The sequence below is a fragment of the Necator americanus genome, chromosome II, assembly GCF_031761385.1.
Source record: "Necator americanus strain Aroian chromosome II, whole genome shotgun sequence".
NCBI classification, from domain to species: Eukaryota; Metazoa; Nematoda; class Chromadorea; order Rhabditida; family Ancylostomatidae; genus Necator; species Necator americanus.
The window spans coordinates 3,832,616-3,850,447 of record NC_087372.1 but is presented as its reverse complement, the minus strand read 5'-3'; the positions used below and the strand labels follow the sequence as shown (position 1 = coordinate 3,850,447).

Below are 17,832 nucleotides of genomic sequence, written 5' to 3'. Positions count from 1 at the left end.
GATTATTTCGAAGCAGTGTCACGTTCCACGTTCAATCTGAACCTGCATGTGTAACAGTATCAGAGTCAGCTTCTTGATCCATAAATCTGGAAAAGGGGAATGGATGGATCTTTCCAAATATATGCGTCAGACGTCAACTTTACTTCAAAGATGAACTCACTGTCGAATTCTCCTGAATGTCTGCAAATATTTTCCATTAAATATCGACATATGATCCGCTCCGTGAACGATGAGTGGTGGGACACCACGTGGTGCTTTTCGTGCGATTTCTAAACCATGTTCCACCGGTATCGCTTCATCCAGACTACCATGACAAACAAGTACGGGAACGCTAATATTATGCATCTTATCGCATCTGGAAGAAGTGAATCGTCCGGAGATTGGTCCCTTATCGCAAAATATTAGGTTTTTGAAGAAGGGAAAACGTAGTTTCCTTGTGTTTTTCAAAATTCACCTACTCATATAAAGAACGAAGATCAATCAATGATATAACGCCCATTTTGCTCTACGATCTTTTCCATCTTTGTGTGGTGTCTTCAAGATTCCTTGATCGTTGGAAGGATCCGTGTTTATCGGCGAAGGACTGAGCAAGGCGCTGATTTACAGCTTCATCAGAATTGAATGTTATACCAGTTTTGAAGAGAGCGAAACGAGTGGAAATCTGATGGCGCAAGATCTGGGGAGTATGGTGAGTGTGGCAAGACATCCCATTCAAGCTAAAATAATTTTTAAGTTTGAGCAATTGTGTTCCATCACAACAACGCAAAACCACAAGTATGTGGGTCGGCCACACGTCACGTCAAAAGTTATTCGACTACGGGACGTCCAAACGCTGTATGAATCACATCAACGGACGTTGCTCAACTGTTCTTCGCATGATATCGTCGACGGCAAAGTTGAACAAGAAAGGTCCCGCGACAATACGCACAAGAACATGAAACGTAAATTTTGAAGGGTGACCAAACTTATAGTAGAGCCAAAACGAGAGAAAGCGCGATGCAGTTGCGCAAGCGATTGCGCTCGAAGCAGTTCGGTTGGAGCGCAGCGGTTAGGGTCGAATAAGGATCCCTGCTACCACCGTTGATGGCTGCAGTTCGAGATAGTCCAAGCGATTCCAGCTGCTGTCTCCATCGTGCCGCTTCGAGCGCAAACGCTTACGCAGCTGCACCGTGCTTCATGTCGTTTTGATCCGACTATATCTCTGGTCTCGCATTGTCGTGACAGAACACAACTCCTCGAAGTCAGAAATTATCCGAGGTTGTTTGGAATGTCCAAATACACCATATTCACCTGATCTTGCGCCATCAAATTCCTCTTCAAAACTCCTTTCATGGTATGGCATTTAATTCCGATGAGATCGTAAATAAGCACCTCACTGAGTTTTTCGCCGATAAACACAAATACTTCAATGAGCGAGGAATCTTGAAGCTCACTTCAGGGATGGCAAATGGTCGAGATCAAATATAACGGGCAACGGGTATCACTGATTGATCTTCATATGAATAGAATGACCTTTCAAAGAAACATAGGAAAAATACGTCAAGACTTTTCCGACGACCTAATAGTTTTCTCTAGCTACCAACGTGGTAAATCTGTCGAGTTTGCTTGTAGTCGCATCGGTTGGCTTCTTGCCAAATAGACGAAGTCCACTAGTGAATGGTGCGACCATCACTACTCCAGCTAATCCTTCAGGTTTACTGGCGGCCATATCAGCTACGGCGGCAGTTCCGATACTGTACCCGAGAAGAATGATCTGAACGTAAGTTTACATTTAGTTAGCAGTGCTTTATTCATCTAAGTGATTGCAAAGCATTTTTGTTTTCAGCCATACCCATTAATAAAAGTATTCAAACCTTTTTATCTGCTCTACTTTGCCGTACATAGTCGTACACAGCGCGTACGTCTGCGTAGATATTTCTCTCGGACACCGTTCCGGATGAGTAGCCGTATCTGAACGGAGGTAATTTCTCTAGTCGGAAATTTATTTGCGCTCAACAGACGTTACCCTGAATAATCAAATGCATAGACGTCAGTCTCAAAAAGTTCAGCTAACAAAGGGATGTTTAGGTGAAAAGGCTGAAGATACTCTCCGAGATCGGATGCATTCGGTTGAGCGAATATTATAACCTATAGAATGTTGCAATGGGGACATGATCCTTAAAAATGAGCCAAGAGATGTAAGTGCACCATTTTACTTAGCCGTTCATTCGTTTCAGGATGCTCTGGAGAACATTTTATCGCTATAATATCGTTTCCATACACTGTTCGTACCGTGAAACACTGAAAATTCTGAGAATTTCCCGATGAAAAAATAATCCTAGAATTTTTTGATACTCAGTGCTCCCCTCTCAACGATTTATTGAACGAAACCAACCTGAACACGTGACATCAAATCATTGTACTCCGACTGTGGGCATTTCGTTAGACGTTCAGGTTTAACGTCGAATCCTTTCCCCGCGAGCTGAATAAATCAGCAATCAGCTGTAGGTTTTTCGGAAAATGTTGTCTTAATGACGTGCGAAAATCTCCCATGCATAAAGTTCTTAAGCTAACCGCATAAAATAGATTGGATGTCCTGGATAGGATATGGCTGGGAATCTGCGCCAACGCTGTGAGGTTCGTGTGAAATTGCTTTTGATGTCGTTAGCCCTGTTTGAATCCAGCCATTCCCGTGCCCCATCTCTCGTTGTCGCTTCAGTCGGGTCCCATCGCGCACCTCCTCTTACTGTATTTCCCACGGTCTAGCCGCATATAAGGGTTGCTTTCGACACTCGCTCCGGTGTTCAGCTGTTGTTAAAAGCAGCAGCAGTCATAGACAGCGTATCACCAAATTGAAGCGGAAACCCCAAGATTACAGCCATCACCCCACGAATCTGGGGTGGCGCGGGTTCCAGGAGGATTATGCGGTAATCCGAGTCGTAGATTATGGAGAGGAGGGTGATTCCATCCATTTTTTTCTAATTGCCGTAAAAAACGGCCCGGAAGATACGGCTTTGAGCGTTCCGGCGCGCTATTTCCTGCAACGGGTTTGGTTGGAGCGTGCCAGCCTTGTGCACGCGCCGCATCTTCCGGGCCATTTTTTACGGCAATTAGGAAGAAATGGACGGAATCACCCTCCTCTCCATAATCTACGACCAAGTATAGGCATAATCCACCCGAAATCCGCACCACCCCAGATTCGTGGGGTGATGCCTTTAACGTGGAATCCAAATTGTAGATTACAGAAACGAGTGTGGCTCCGCTTGATTCCCTCTTGTCGTTCTAATTAGGAGCGGTTCTAGGTCGTATGAGGTACGTTAGAACGCGCACCGCTGTACACGCTCTGGTCCCGTCAGCAGTCTGTTCATTGATTTTACTTGATCAGGCCGGTGAGGAGACCTCATTGGTCTTTGACCGCTCACTTATGGACGCAGGACGTGCACAAGGACGACGCGTAGCAACTGATTTTCTTCCACACCGTTTTTAGAAGAGAATCCACGTCTTTTTCCCGAATCTGCTATCTAAACTCTTCGTTTTCGCTAAGGTTCCGTACCACCAGTGATACGCTGCATTTAACAGGCATTTAACATTTAACACTACTGCTGATCCCGTAGGAGGCAGTGGGCGTCTGTCCACCATCGTCATAGTTTAAACTAAATGGAGCAGTAGGTTACTGAGCCAAGGCCAAGATGCTCGAGCCAGTACTGACGTTCCCGGTGAGCTAGAAAGGTTCGCATCAGACTATGAAACACAGGGTGTAGGAGAGGACTCAGACATGGTATGGGACAGAATCACTGCCCACACCTCCCTAAGATTCGATGAAACTGGTAATAAGCCAGTTGTCGTAACGCAGCGACGAGTGCTCTCCCCGGTTCTAAGCTGAGGTGCCGTCGCCAACCTTCGCCGATCCATTGCGCACAATCAACCTTAAGAGCGGAAACGCCATGCACAAATGTTCTTGCAATATAAAGGTTCGCGCTAGGATCGTCTTCGGCGCTGGATTTCTGTTAGATAGATCTGGATTCCGCTCGATCCGAATAATTTTTCGTTAGGGTAGTATGAATGCTATTCTCACCAAGAAACTGGTTTCACGATTTGTTTCCAAGGCGTTTATTACGATTTCGGCAAGGTATATATACTTGTCCGAAACTCAATCGAACAATTCGGTTTCAGCTTAGACAAAACATTAGACGTTACTAAAATCAGCTTAGAGAAACCATAAAAATCGGCTTAGACAAAACATTAGACATTCATATTAGCCTGTGATTCATTTCAGGAAACTTCATAATTCAGCAGAGATGCAGAAAAACTGGTGCTCTCGATGTGTAGAATACTTTCTATGATATTTTCAAACGCTGATAAATTTCCCAGACACACTTGCGGGTGTTAGCCCTGGCGCTCCAGTTGTATTGCTCCGAGACTTAATTAGAAGGTATCCATAGGTTATCCGGGGTTATCAAGTGTTAATGCGTGAGTGTTTTTATGTATATATACACACAATATGAGCTCCCTGCATATGTTACGCAGGTTAGATTGGTACATCGAACTGCGACGATACAGTCGGATAAATACGATATGAAGCTCAGTGCAGTTACGTAAGCGGCTGCGCTCGAAACAGTGTGGTGCGTAGCACAGCGCTTAGGATTGAGCGCTCCCTTGTTAACGCCACTTATTGCTGGAGTTTGCGATGGCCCCACCACGATTCCGTCCCAACAACACCTCTCTGTGAGAAGTTGAACCACTCGCACGTCCACCTGTAGCTTTAGGAACTCAAGAAGGCCGGCCGAAGGAAATCCTAACATCTTGGACGTATCACCAACCGAACCATATCTGAGTGCGGTCGTTCTCGATGCTTATCAGAACACTCCAAACTACCGCACTAGCAACCGCCCACACGAACCTAGTTGTGCAAATGCACCACGCATCAGCTTATCCATTTATCACGATGGTTTAGCGGTTTCTCCCACAAATTTTTTTTTCCCCCTCCTTTTTTTTTTTTTAGAAAATTTTATTTTTTTATCTAATAAATTAAATTTTTTTTATTCTCTAAATTTTTCACCCCCTTTAACAAATTATTCTCGTCTCTTCTACTATTTCAATGACCCCAAATGTAAACCATTCAAGCTATGGCTAAACACACAACAGAACGCCTTGGAAGCATTCATTTACTTACCTTTGAAGCACTATTGATCGGTGTCCCATCCTTCAAAAAAATTGCATAGGTTCGCCCTTTTTGTGGAGGGTGGAATGCTATTTTACGTGTGATTGAGCTTGGAGTAGGTGGACACATTAGATAACAGCACATAAAACAGCCCTAGAAGTTAAAATTGGGAGAAAAAATTGAAATACTTGAGGGATTCTGAAGCATTGTGTACGGTCGATTCAAAATAACATGGAGCACTGTGCAGTTGCGTAAGCGGTTGCGCTCGAAACGGCGCGGTGGAGATAGCGCTTGTAATCGAGATGGGACCATCGCGAACAGCAGCAATTAAAGGAATCACTCCACGAATCTGAGGTGGTGGATTTCAGGTGTAGTATTCGTATACGGCATAGTAGATCATGGGGAGGAGAGTGATTCCGTCCATTCCTTCCTAATTGCTCGTAAAAAAACGGTCCGGAAGATGCGGCTTCGGGCATTCTGGCGCACTTTTTTCTACAAGAAGTTCGACTGGAGCGCGCCAACCTTGTGCAGCGCCGCATCTTCCGGGCCTTTTTTTGCGGCAAAGAAAGAAATGGATGGAATCACCCTCCTCTCCAGAATCTACTATCCCTTATAAGAATACTCCACCTGAAATCTGCACCACCTCAGATTCGTGGGGTGATGCCCTTAACGGTGGTAGCAGGGGTGCTCACTCGATCCTAACCGCTGTGCTCCACCGCATCGCTCCGAACGCAACCGCTTACGCAACTGTGCTTTATGTCGTTTTGACTCTAATGTATATATAGTAGGGTCAAAACGACATGAAACACGTACGCAATTGCGTACGCGGCTTCTTTCGAGGCGCTTCGGTGGAACGTAGCGGCTAGGAGCGTGGTGAAATCCTTGCTGGCATCACCCATCGCTGCAGTTGGCGACGGGCCCACCTCGGTTCCAACTGCTGCCTCCACAGCGCCATTTCGAGCGCGTACGCAAATGCACATCAACTACACTCGTGTTTCATGTCGTATTGACCCGACTATATGTGTGTGCGTGTGTGTGTGTGTGTGCTAACTCTCAGTATATCCATAATGATACTTATTCTCCCACGGCTGTATCGACTTCTTGTTAGTAGCGATTCCTAAACAGTTAACAGTTTCGTTCCTCGTTTAGCTTAAAAAAATCCTTAAGCCGACCTGGTGAGATGGTTCGCTATCCGCCATACGGCGAAAGTTAGTGGAGCACAAAGAAGAGGCGCGACCGCCTCAAGCTCACTGTAGTTGTACAACTGAGATCAACTTCATGCAGTGACGGGATGAGATTGTTGATCAGAATGCAAAATATATGACGATACATAACAAAGGAAATGATTACGGTATTGATAGTGGGTTTACCGCGATAAAAGTGGTCGATTTCCATCAGATTTTGATCCATCAGAGGCCGTGATTTCTAGACCATCTCAAACACTTCTTGAAGCCTCCGAACCTCACAGAATTTCTCTGGATCTAGCATTGTTGGTGATTGATGGGGCGTAGCAGTCAAAACCAGTGTTATGTAAGAAAAAAATGCGCGACCACCTGTATCACCTGTTGCTCCCGTTGCTCGTCGATTTGAATTAAATTTCAGTTTTTTTAATTTGAATTTTTTACTCGAGCGGGCACCAGTAGTTCCCCAATTGCCCAAACGTTCCCCAATGGATTCTTTTCTCGATGGACATCATATGTATCTTTCTTTCAAGGACTTCGTGAAGAGAGAGTTCTGACCATCGGATCGGCGGCGCTCTTCCTGCACTGCGTAGGATCTCGCGTGGTATCCAGACGCGTACAGCTCTGTTCCAAGGATTGTCGTAATGATGCCTCACATGTTCGGCCCCCTTAATTTCACTTTTTTGCGGCACCGTCAGAGCAAATAGGGAAAATGATGAGGTAAAATTTTCTAATTTGAAGGAAAAATGGTGAATCGTCTAGCTACATGAGTTTCCCCAACTAGTACCTCGTCGTTGAATTAATTGGAATTCGTCTAGCGTTCCTCGTCTCATTTCTACTCAAACTTTCTCATGTATCATAAAAATATATGGCGGGTGTGGCGCACTCGGCAAGAGGTTCCGCTGTCTGCACGATCGATCGGAGGTTCGAATCCGCCCTGGTGCTCACCAAGCCTTTCATCCTTCCGGGGTCGAGAAATTGGTGCCAGACTTGACTGGGAGGGTAAAAACACTGACTTGACACATCGGCTGGCCCCCGCAAGTCATTGTATGGGCCAATTAAACGTTCGTAAACCTCAAACGATTCTTAACTGGAGTGAACGTGGTGGTGCGTCCCAAGCGGATTGATTAACGACAGACATTTTATCCTTTTTATCTTTTATCATAAAAATAGAAAATACATGTACTTCAGTCGTTAAGAGGTTCGCCTGCGCACTACAATGTCGACGGTTCAAAACCGCCTTAGTTCCAACCAAACTTTTCAGTCATACCGGATCGGATAAATTGGTACCAGACTCGCCTGGGAGGTTAAGACACTGAGTCGATACATTGATTGACTCCCGCAAGTCACTGCGTAGCGTGGACGCGTATCCATAACCCACAAACAATGCTGATCTGAAGTCGAAGGCATCCAAAATGATCTGATTAACTTCGTGATTTTTATCCTCCATCCTCTATCATATACATTTTTCCAATTAAAAAAATTAGAAATTAAAATTGACGAAATTCGTCATATCGTCTGTTGTTGTGGAAAAACAGTCATATGTTATGTTGTTAGATTTAAAACTACTTTATTATTAAAGACACAAGATGATAATAATATACTATTAGAAGGGACTTAAACGAGGGTTGCGATTTGAGGTGTACGGTAAATTGAGGTGTTATTTGCCTACACTGAAATCAGAAACCTATGTACGCGGAAACGTAACCATTGGTTTCTTTGAAAAGAGAAATATCATCGACTAAACAACAATTTCATGAACATTTCACGAATACATGCACGGTTTTTTCACACATAAAAGTTAATGAGGGAGTATGTGACATACTAAAGGATGAAGGATAAAGTGTCTGGCATTAATCAATCCGCTTGAGACCCGCCACCACGTTCACTTCAATTCAGGATCGTTTCAGATTCACCAACGCGTAACTGACCTATACAATGACTTGGTGGGGAGGGGGCTAAGTCAAGTGTTTTTATCTTCCCAGACACGTATGATACCAATTTATCGACCCCATACGGGAGAAAGGTTTGGTGAGCACGGGGGCGGGCTCGAACCTCCGATCGATCGTGCAGGAAGCGGAACCTATCTTACCGACTGCGCTACCGCCGCCACTGTGGCCTACCATACTACGGTAATTCCTGTCAATGAACCGAATAATAGAGGATGCGAAATGCTCACCGAAATCATATTTTACCGTTGTTTGCGTTAATGTCAAAATTATAACTTACATAGACCAAGCGCGGAACCTCTTAGACATCACTCTCGAACCCTACATCTAATGGAACCTGGTAGGATTACCTTTTTTAGAGTTAAAAAAAAGATAAAAGTGGATAGAAATCCAAAATGGTGTATAATTTGTCTGCCTTACCTTTCTTACTAGAATCCTAGAAGATCCTATGAATAAGTAAGGTTTTCCTTCAGGTCTTTTATAAGGTTCTCTATAAGGTATATGCAAAGTTCCCATTCAGGTTTAAAAGTTCCTCTATAGGTCCTACGCGGAGTAACCCTCAAAGAAAAGTGTCTACGTTCTTACACCCCCGATCCTAGCTTTTGTCCCAAAACATGTAGGTTCTCGGAAAAAAAATTAATCCATTGCCAACAGTCAGATTCGTTAGGAAAAATCGTCCGTTTTCAGAGCAGGAGTTTTCATTGAAAAAATCCTATTCTGGAGGCACATAACAAAACTTACGAGCGTATCAGCGGCATGTTTTGCTTCGATTTGTATTTTTAAAGGCATCACCCCAAGAATCTGGATTAGTACGGATTTCCGGTGGAGTATTCGTATACGGGGTCGTAGATTATGGGGAGGAAGGTAATTCCGTTTATTTCTTCCTAATTGCCGTAGAAAACGGGCCAGAAGATACGGCTTCGAGCGTTCCGGCGCACTATTTTCTGCAACGAGTTCGATTGGAGCGCGCCAGCCTTGTGCGGCGCCGCCTCTTCCGGGCCGTTTTTTTAATGGCAATTAGGAAGAAATGGACGGAACCACACCCCTCTCCATAATCTACTATCCCGTATAAGAATATTCCACCTGAAATCCGTCACCACCTCAGATTCGTGGGGTGATGCTTTTAAATTTAATTTTCCCCCTAAATTTGACCCCGTGTTTAGGCGAGGTACGCATCAGGAGTCAGTGATAAATTAAGTCCTCCTTAAAACACTGTATGAACCTCACGTGTAAGGTTGCTGGTTAAGGATCAGAACAAGAAAAGGATGTGTGACGGATTTGATAAGTTTTTTTTTTGTTAAAAAAATTGTTTTGCACAAGAACGTAAGCCGCCAGCAACCATTTCAAATTTATTCCACGAAACCCGTTTGTAAGAAAAACGAAAAAAAGAAGAAGACATATAATATTATGGAAAAATAAAAATCTTACGATGGACAAGGGAAATACAGTATGGGGAAAACTAGCTAAAGTGGCCAATAATAACAGTAACTCCAAGTATAACTCTCTAATAGATATTCTATCAAGTCAAACTGCATCCGATGCGATTTCAATGACGTCGCAAACTCTTCAATGTGATCGCTGGACATGAATGTTGAGCGGCGCTTACGATGACGGATTGATATTTTTGGAATAACGGCAGAATGAATTGTGTCTTTGCATTTTCCCAAGCTCTGAAATATACGTAATTACGCGAAAAAAAAGTCGAAATCAGACAAATAAAACGAGAAAAATAAGTAAATAGGTTTTTCAGGCCTTTGAAAAAGACGGGTTTGTCGAAACGTCAGGCCAATAAAAAAAAATTTCACCTAAACCTCGTTGGCATAAGAAGAAAACATAAGTAAATAAGTTAATAAATATAACAGGAGTAAGGAGAAATAATTGTAAAAAAATTAATTAAATAAATAAGTAAATAAATATAGGAGAAGTAGAGAGAAATAATCGTAAAAAAAAAGAATCATATTAAATTTTATTAATAACACGGATAATAAAATAATAAATACGAATAATAATAATACAAATAATAAATTGTTTTATGGAAACGATTGGTGTGTTTAACTGAGGATAAACGTCATATTCATAATATGGGACTGTACATCTGAATTAACGGACTTTTGAAGAATATCAGGTGTTATTTATTTTTATTTATTTGTTTTCATGCATTTTTATTTTCAAAAAGAAAAGACCATAGAGATAAATACGGTGGTAGTATTTTTTACATATGTATTATTACAAATTTGTATATTTGTTACTTTTATTACCATGTATTTTATTATTATTAATTTTTTATTCTATTATTTTATATTTATATTATTTTATTTTATGTGTTATTACTTATTAACTATATTATTTATAGGATTTGTAGCAGTTAAATAATTTTCTAAATCAAAGTGACCATTTTTCCTCAAAACCGCCCGCAGTGATCGATTTGTTAAAATTGGTATTTCACTGGAAAAATGGTTACATACATTGAATAATTTCTTTAAATCATTGTTTTGGTGTTTTTTTCACCCACTTAGCCAATTTTCCTAAAAATTTGCGCCTTTTAACTTGTTATTACTGTAAATGGTAATCTTGGTTGGGTTTTCTCAGGAATTGAGCCTTTACTAAAAAGAAATTATAATATAATAAATAATTGAACAAAGTTTAGACTGCTATTCAAAATCCAACGTTAGAAGAAGTGCCGGAAATCCTAATAATGCTTCAAAGATTCCCAGAAAAAAAGAAAAAAGGGGGAAATTTGTTCTGTTTATTGTTTTGAAGAGGTCCTTCTGTAAAAAAAAAATCTTTTGATTATTCCTAACCTCAATTACTCACCTTTCTCGAATACCAATCACGTCCTTATGGGTTTCCACCTCTTCTTCTATGCTGTTGTAGCGAGTATCAGAGATCAACTTCAGAGAAATACTCATTGCTTCTGGAATAGAATAGAATAACAGTAATAATAATTGTAATATAGTACGGTAGCAATGTAATAATACAAATAATATTGTTGATATTAATATTAACAATAAATATCCATTTTATAGTTGATGATCTACAGAAAAACATTGAGAAACCATTAAAGTAACTGTTCAAGGTAGGTCTTGAACTCAAGAGGAGAAAGAAGTTTTTAGAGGTTTTAGAGGTTGAAACATAAGCGTTTCTCACCCTCAACCACAGCTCGAACATTCATCGACAACGTCTCCGGTTGTGTACCACATCTGCCAACCGCTTGTTGCATTATTCCTACCCAAACCTTAAGAGGAAGCCCCATAGATAATCCTTTAACAATTTATTCAACTCCTCCTTTGACCTCACCTTATCCTCCTCGGCCACATCCTCCATACCGATCGGTTGAAGTGATGATTTTCCGCTCGGCTGAATGCTGTTCGGAATTCCAGCCGCTCGGAATGGTGCCAATGTTTCGGGCGCTTGTCGGAATTCCGGTGCTGGAACGGGTTTTGGGGTTTCCGGAACAGGGGCAGGTATCATTGGTCTGAAATGTTCCCATGAACGAGAAGATATTCATCTGATTTCTTTGTCCTCAATATTTTTTTTTCTCTTCTGGATAAGCCCGAGTTAAGGTGGTTTTCACATCCAACTAATCCTTAAATTCGTTACTTCGATTTCAGAAGAAAATACACTTTTTCTTTAATACGTGAACTTTTTCTGCGTTCAGGATAAAAATAACTTGGAAGGTCCACGAATGCAGATGACCCTCGAATTTGTTGCTTTAATTTGAGAAAAAATCTTCTACCTTTTATATTTAATTGTAAAAGGTTACAATAAACTGTCACCAACGTATTATTTTCAACGGATTCTTAAATAGCTTAAGAATTACCTTCCGAGAAAGTAAAATTGCTCTTTTCAGTGGCAAAAAATTCGTGGATTCGTGACATATTAGTAGGTAATTCAATTTATACATTTGTAATTTTGAATTGAAAATTGGAAATTGAATTTAAAAAAGATTAGTTTTAATTTAATTTTTTCGGTCAACCGAAAAAATGATACAGTAAATTATGCATCCTTAATTTTTTTCAGAAATGAGACAGACAGAACCTCTCTAATCTTGAAACAACTCTTCCCCACTTTATTCCACTTTCCTATTCTTTTTCCATTTTATTATTCTGTTGTTTTACTATTTTTATCTTTTACGAACTTCCTTCCATCCTTCTGATAGACTTCCCGATGCCGTGGATTCAATGGCACTTCTCCAAAATTCTCTCTTAGGATTTAACTTTGGGAACTAAGGAAAAAAAAACAGCGTTATTTATGAGATGATCGAGTGTATGACCAACTGTTCCTAACCAAGGAACTTTTGATATTTGATTAGCAGCATCCAGAAAAACTCACCGATGAGTGAATGTTTCAGGGCTAGGCACTTGTACGATATGAGCATTTGAGTACGTGGCGACCACCATTTCGATCATTCCCTCCAAACCCATCGCATAGTGACCGGCTTTGAAATGTCCTGAAACGATTTCACATAAGATATCAATAAATCAATAATAATAATAGTAAATAAATAAGATTATTTCATACTGAGATGTTTTCGTCAAATTTTTTTCATTAAGAAAATTTTGAAGTATGTTTTGAAAAAGATGAAAAAAGACAGTTCTTCAATAAAGAAATTTGAAAAAGTTGAAACTATGACCCAGTTGCTTCTAGTTTCCAGTGTTTCAGGATTTTTATGGCAACTTCTAGGGGTGATTGGAGTGCGACGTGATTCAATAATAGTAGGAATAGATCAAAATTTTTGGTTCAGTGAACTCAATCCACATTTTGACCTACGCCTGCCGAAATAAACCCGCCAAAACGCTCACCGTCAATCAATGAGAGGTTCCTTCTGGGCTAGTTTTGTGTCATGATTTTCCTAAGTCCGAAATCATCCATTTTTCCCACGTTTATTATTTTTTTCTAAATTTTCTTTCCCAGTTTTGTTTTTCTCCTACTTCAGAAAACAACTATTGAGCTCTATATTCTTAGTATTGATCTTTAATGTAAGTTAAAATTGCTTTTTGTATTTGTGGTTGCCATCATCGTATTTGTTTTAAATACTTGCTTATTTATTTATTTTTAATTATTTTTATTTTTATTTTTACTTTTGTTACGTGATCATGTTCTATGTGACTGAGCGAAAAATTTTTGAAAATTCTCGAAAATTTTCAAAAGGTCCAAGACTTTTGGGGTTTAACATTCTTTTATTTCACCGATTATTTCTTCCTTGTACTTTTACATATCATGCTCCATTTGAATTAAATCCATCTAAAAGTAGAGAAGGCCTGATCAGGATTCTCTGTACGAGCTGTATGTATGTTCCTCATAAGTCCTTATAAGTCCAATTCTATAATCCATGAAAGATAGATAATTGATTTAATTGATATTAATTGGTTCACGTTGCAATTAAACTGAAATTTCCAAAAATCTGGACTTTCGTAGAAATTTATCAATTTATTTGTAACAAAGTCTTAATAAACGGTCCATACCTTAACTTTACAAATGATTAGAGAAATATTTATATTTTTCTTTCTGTTTACATTCTACGCTTGTGTTTTATACTCGTTTATACTTTGAGAAAGAAGGTGGTATCGTGTACTGCAACCCACCAACATTCCTTTCGAACGCATGACGTAATGTTTCCTTGGAAATTCGTGCATCTCGTCCAGCTACGGTGAAAACCTGAAAGTTTCGGTTTTTGAGAAATTTGAACAATTTGAATTTTCTTTTTTGTAGATCTAGAAGTATTTAAATCTATAACTTTTTAAACCTATTTATTGGATCAAACGACCATATATTTTTCAGAACTTTTTATTTAAAAAAAGCACGATTCTTCGATGGTTCGAAAAGTGCCTAGCACGAACCAAAGCCACATTCAGAGTAGAAAAAAATGAATACTGAAAGAAGATTTTTGTTCACACAAAAAATAATTTCTGGTAATCCAAATTAACTAATTCAAAACCGAATTGGAAAGTGATTACAAACTTGTACGCTCATTAAAAGGACGGGCTCAGCGCATTCGGTAAGAAATTCCGATGTAAATCCGTGATCGATATTTTGAACCCTCACCTCTATGTCATACAGGCTGATGTAGAGCAGTCGGTAGGAGATTTCGCTGTCTACACGATTGACCAAAGGTTCAAATCCGCACCAAGGCCAACCAAACCTTTTTTTCACTCAAGCATTAAAAAAAAATTGGTCCCAAACGTGTTTGGGAGGATATAAACAATGACTTAATCATTGGCTGGCCTCGCAAGTCATTTTGTAGGCTAGACACGCGTTCCAAAACCTCTACGATCCTGAATTGAAGTAAGCGTGGTGGCGCATCCCAAGCGGATTGACCAGCGCCAGACATTTTATCACGTACTTTCTTCCTATCCTCCGAAAAATTACTGGTTTCCGTGAAATGCTAATTCGTATTTTTATTATTATTATATTATGTTGTTATATGTACAGTGTTATTTCTATTTATTTTCTTTCTATATTAATTTTCATTATTCTTATATTATACTATTATTTTTTAAAATCTATTTTTGGGGAGCCCGAGAATATCAGCGTGTATGTAACGGTAAATTGTTGTCGTTACCGTATTAGCAATCGATACACATACCTCTTAATGTGCCAGCGCTGATTTTTTTTCGGTTTTTCATAGAAAGCGAGATTTTTTTTCCAAAACTTTAAATGTTCTATTTCTATATGCTGTAAGAAATCCTGATTCTAAGGATTAAAGTTTCTGGAGCTGGCCCCTCTCCTTCTGTTTTTGAATAGTAGAAGATTTCAAATAACTTGAAAACGAGATTTTAGATAGGATCACACATGGATTGTCATTAATGTGATCCAACACTTTAAAGTTAAATGAAGAGGAGCCAGAGAACATTAAAGTTAATTTCTACATTGAATTTAGCACTTGTGTAGTTTTTTTTCTACTGATCGCCTACGTAAAGACAGTGGATTGTGATCCGATTTCTATATCTACATACCTTCTGGTTTCTAATATTTTCCAGTCGCTTGAAATGTTTTCTTGAGAAAAAAAAACTCTGACCTTTCCTGATTCAGATAGTTTTCTTTTTGAAAATGTGCACTTTATGGTTGGTCAAAAATTTCCTCTTACCTGTCGATCCTGCCTTGAGTTCACAATCAATACTGTTGCATCACATGCGGAAACGTCCTGCAATAGAAGAAATATCCTCTTAAATAGCATTTTGCCCGAAAGAAAAGCCTCTATATCTTCAAGAATTAGATTTACGCGTTGCAAAAAAAAAAAACAAAATAATCCAGGAGGGGACCCGTGCGAATCTTAAAATTCGGATAAACAACTAATTAGGATGGTTATTCTCAAGTAACTCTAGAAATATTAATAATAATAAGAAGGACAACGAAGATTCATTAGGATTGGAGAACTGAAAACATTAAGACTGAAAGAAATCGTATAAGTAGTAATTTTTGAGGTAACGTCTAGTAGAAAAATTGGAAGTTAGAGGTTATTGGAGCCAATCAATCAATCAAAACGAAAGATTAGAAATGGAGAAAAATTAGATTTTATTTTTCTTTAGAAGAAAACCTTTAAAAAAATCTTTTTCAAAGATGTAATCGAAAAAAAAGAGAAAAATTGGACAATTCATTTTGCTCTAACTGCACCAACCTGATAGTTTTGAAATCGCCGCTTAAGATTGTTCGCAAATTTCTCGATATCCACTGGTGCACCGGGAATGCTACCGATTTTATCGATGACAATTACGAATATCTTAAAAAAGGAAAGAATTTTTCTCTCTAGATCTGAATAGAAGTGTTGGAATGGGAAATTTCTGGATAAAATTAATGCAAAAGGTTTTCTTAGTCCAATAACTCTGAACGAAAATTGTATATACGCATCCGCAACGCTTACTTCCAAATTTTTCTCTGGCTGATTTTGACACGCTGGTGATGTGTTCCTGATCCCCGCTGTAACTGGACGGAACTAAAACAAAATTCGCTAGTTTTTTTTCTTTTTTTTTTGCTCTCTTTTAGGAAAAGTCAAATCGTACCTCATTTATCCTCTGCATCAGCTTTACGCGCTCCTCATCAGTGAGCACAGATGACGGATCACATACGTGAGCAGGGAACGGTAGTCGACATGCGATAGGATCGAGGCGAGGATCCGGATACGTTTGTGAGGTGAATTGAGCTGCGGTTGAACCGATCAGCCCGACAACCAGCAACCACATCATTCTGGAACGAGGGGAATTATTAATTTGTTTTGAGGAGGATGATCGACCGTAGCCATGGATTATGTGAGAATAAAATGGAAGCGGAATTGGAGGGATCAGCGGCGAGTTGTTTTCGACACTGCTGATCGACGGCTAGCGGGCGCCAGCGCTGGTGTTTAGCCGCTCAAAGCCTCGGATGGTCATTGGAATGAAACGAAACGGAACGGAACGTCTGAGTGACATGCGGACGAGGTGAGGTCGCGGTCGCCGGTAGCGTAACGTAGCGCTACGGTTCGCTGTGTGTGAAATTCTCTACAATCCGGTTCAATTCGCGGGTAGTGAAAGAGATGAGATCGAAGGTAAGTTGAATAACAATGCTTAGACGCACTGTGGGTGGCTAATGCGATGCACGTGCGGGCACGGGACCTTACCGTAAATCTCTCTACGTATATATTATGATTATAATATATGCATCAAACAAGAAAAATCCGATCCAACTCTGAATATCAATTCTGGAGAATCTGGCTGAAAACGTCAAATTTGGAAAATTTCTAAATTTAATTTTTCCTTTCAAATTTAAACCATTAATATTGAGATAATAATGTTCATTTCTGCAATTTCACTTTTTTTAGAAGTTATGTTATTAATATTAAAAGTATTTATACAGGTTAATAAATTGGTGACGTTTTCATTAATGTATACATAAAATATTATAATAATATATGTAATAATTAATGAGGAAAATGCGATTGAAACACGAAAACATTAAATTTGTTTAATTCCACGTATCTAAGATTATATATTTCAAAAATATGAAAAATATTAATGCCGAAAATCAATTCTTTTTTCATTTTTGAACTTAATTTAAATTTTCAAAGTGGTCAAAAAACAGGTCTCTATTATATCTCAGGATTTGCTTGCATTTCCCCTCAACTTTTTAAATTTTAATTTTATTTTTTATTTCGTACTAATTTTTAAGTTACGTTTTTTGTTTATAACAAGGGGAAAAACGGTTTCAACAGGAAGAATTTCTTGCAGTAAAGCGGATCTCAGACCCCAAAATAACTTTTGGAGAGAAATAACCGTAATATGGTATTGTACAATACCCTGTATAGTACTAGTTTTTCGTCTTACTTTTGTTTTTTTCCGGAAATTTTCACACATTTTCGTAAATTTTCAAGATGTCTGAATCGCTGAGAGAAATTAACTACGGGAATCACTTTTTCTCCATTAATTTCCCCCTTTTTTTATCGAAGTCAGAGGAAATTTCACCTAGAGGTCAACTCCTGTGTGATCACAAGTCTACGATCAATCGATTGAAGGGGAGGTGTGATCCGAGAGAAAAACTGCATGCGACACAAAAAATGAGGTCTTAGTCGTTTCAAAAGTGGATCAAAAAG

At 39.4% G+C, this 17,832-nt stretch overlaps 2 protein-coding genes across 3 annotated transcripts; both read right to left on the bottom strand.

Moving 5' to 3' along the window:
- Positions 1 to 31: 31 nt before the first annotated feature.
- On the bottom strand, positions 32 to 6,339 carry RB195_016796 (uncharacterized protein; the record flags this gene model as incomplete). Of its 2 annotated transcripts, XM_064183503.1 has the most annotated exons (11): positions 32 to 86; positions 161 to 355; positions 1,584 to 1,753; positions 1,854 to 1,950; positions 2,006 to 2,127; positions 2,188 to 2,280; positions 2,375 to 2,461; positions 5,153 to 5,182; positions 5,268 to 5,293; positions 6,215 to 6,257; positions 6,313 to 6,339. In XM_064183503.1, 11 exons carry the CDS (start codon positions 6,337 to 6,339, stop codon positions 32 to 34), a joined length of 945 nt encoding a protein of 314 aa, XP_064039384.1. The 2 variants fall into 2 exon arrangements, with proteins under 2 accessions (XP_064039384.1, XP_064039383.1); XM_064183502.1 differs by having other exon boundaries at positions 5,153 to 5,293; positions 6,192 to 6,257.
- Positions 6,340 to 9,816: 3,477 nt separating this feature from the next.
- RB195_016795 (uncharacterized protein) lies at positions 9,817 to 16,453 on the bottom strand (the record flags this gene model as incomplete). Its single annotated transcript, XM_064183501.1, has 10 exons — positions 9,817 to 9,940; positions 11,085 to 11,184; positions 11,418 to 11,505; positions 11,568 to 11,745; positions 12,603 to 12,720; positions 13,856 to 13,928; positions 15,358 to 15,414; positions 15,889 to 15,990; positions 16,132 to 16,203; positions 16,271 to 16,453. 10 exons carry the CDS (start codon positions 16,451 to 16,453, stop codon positions 9,817 to 9,819), a joined length of 1,095 nt encoding a protein of 364 aa, XP_064039382.1.
- Positions 16,454 to 17,832: the final 1,379 nt, after the last annotated feature.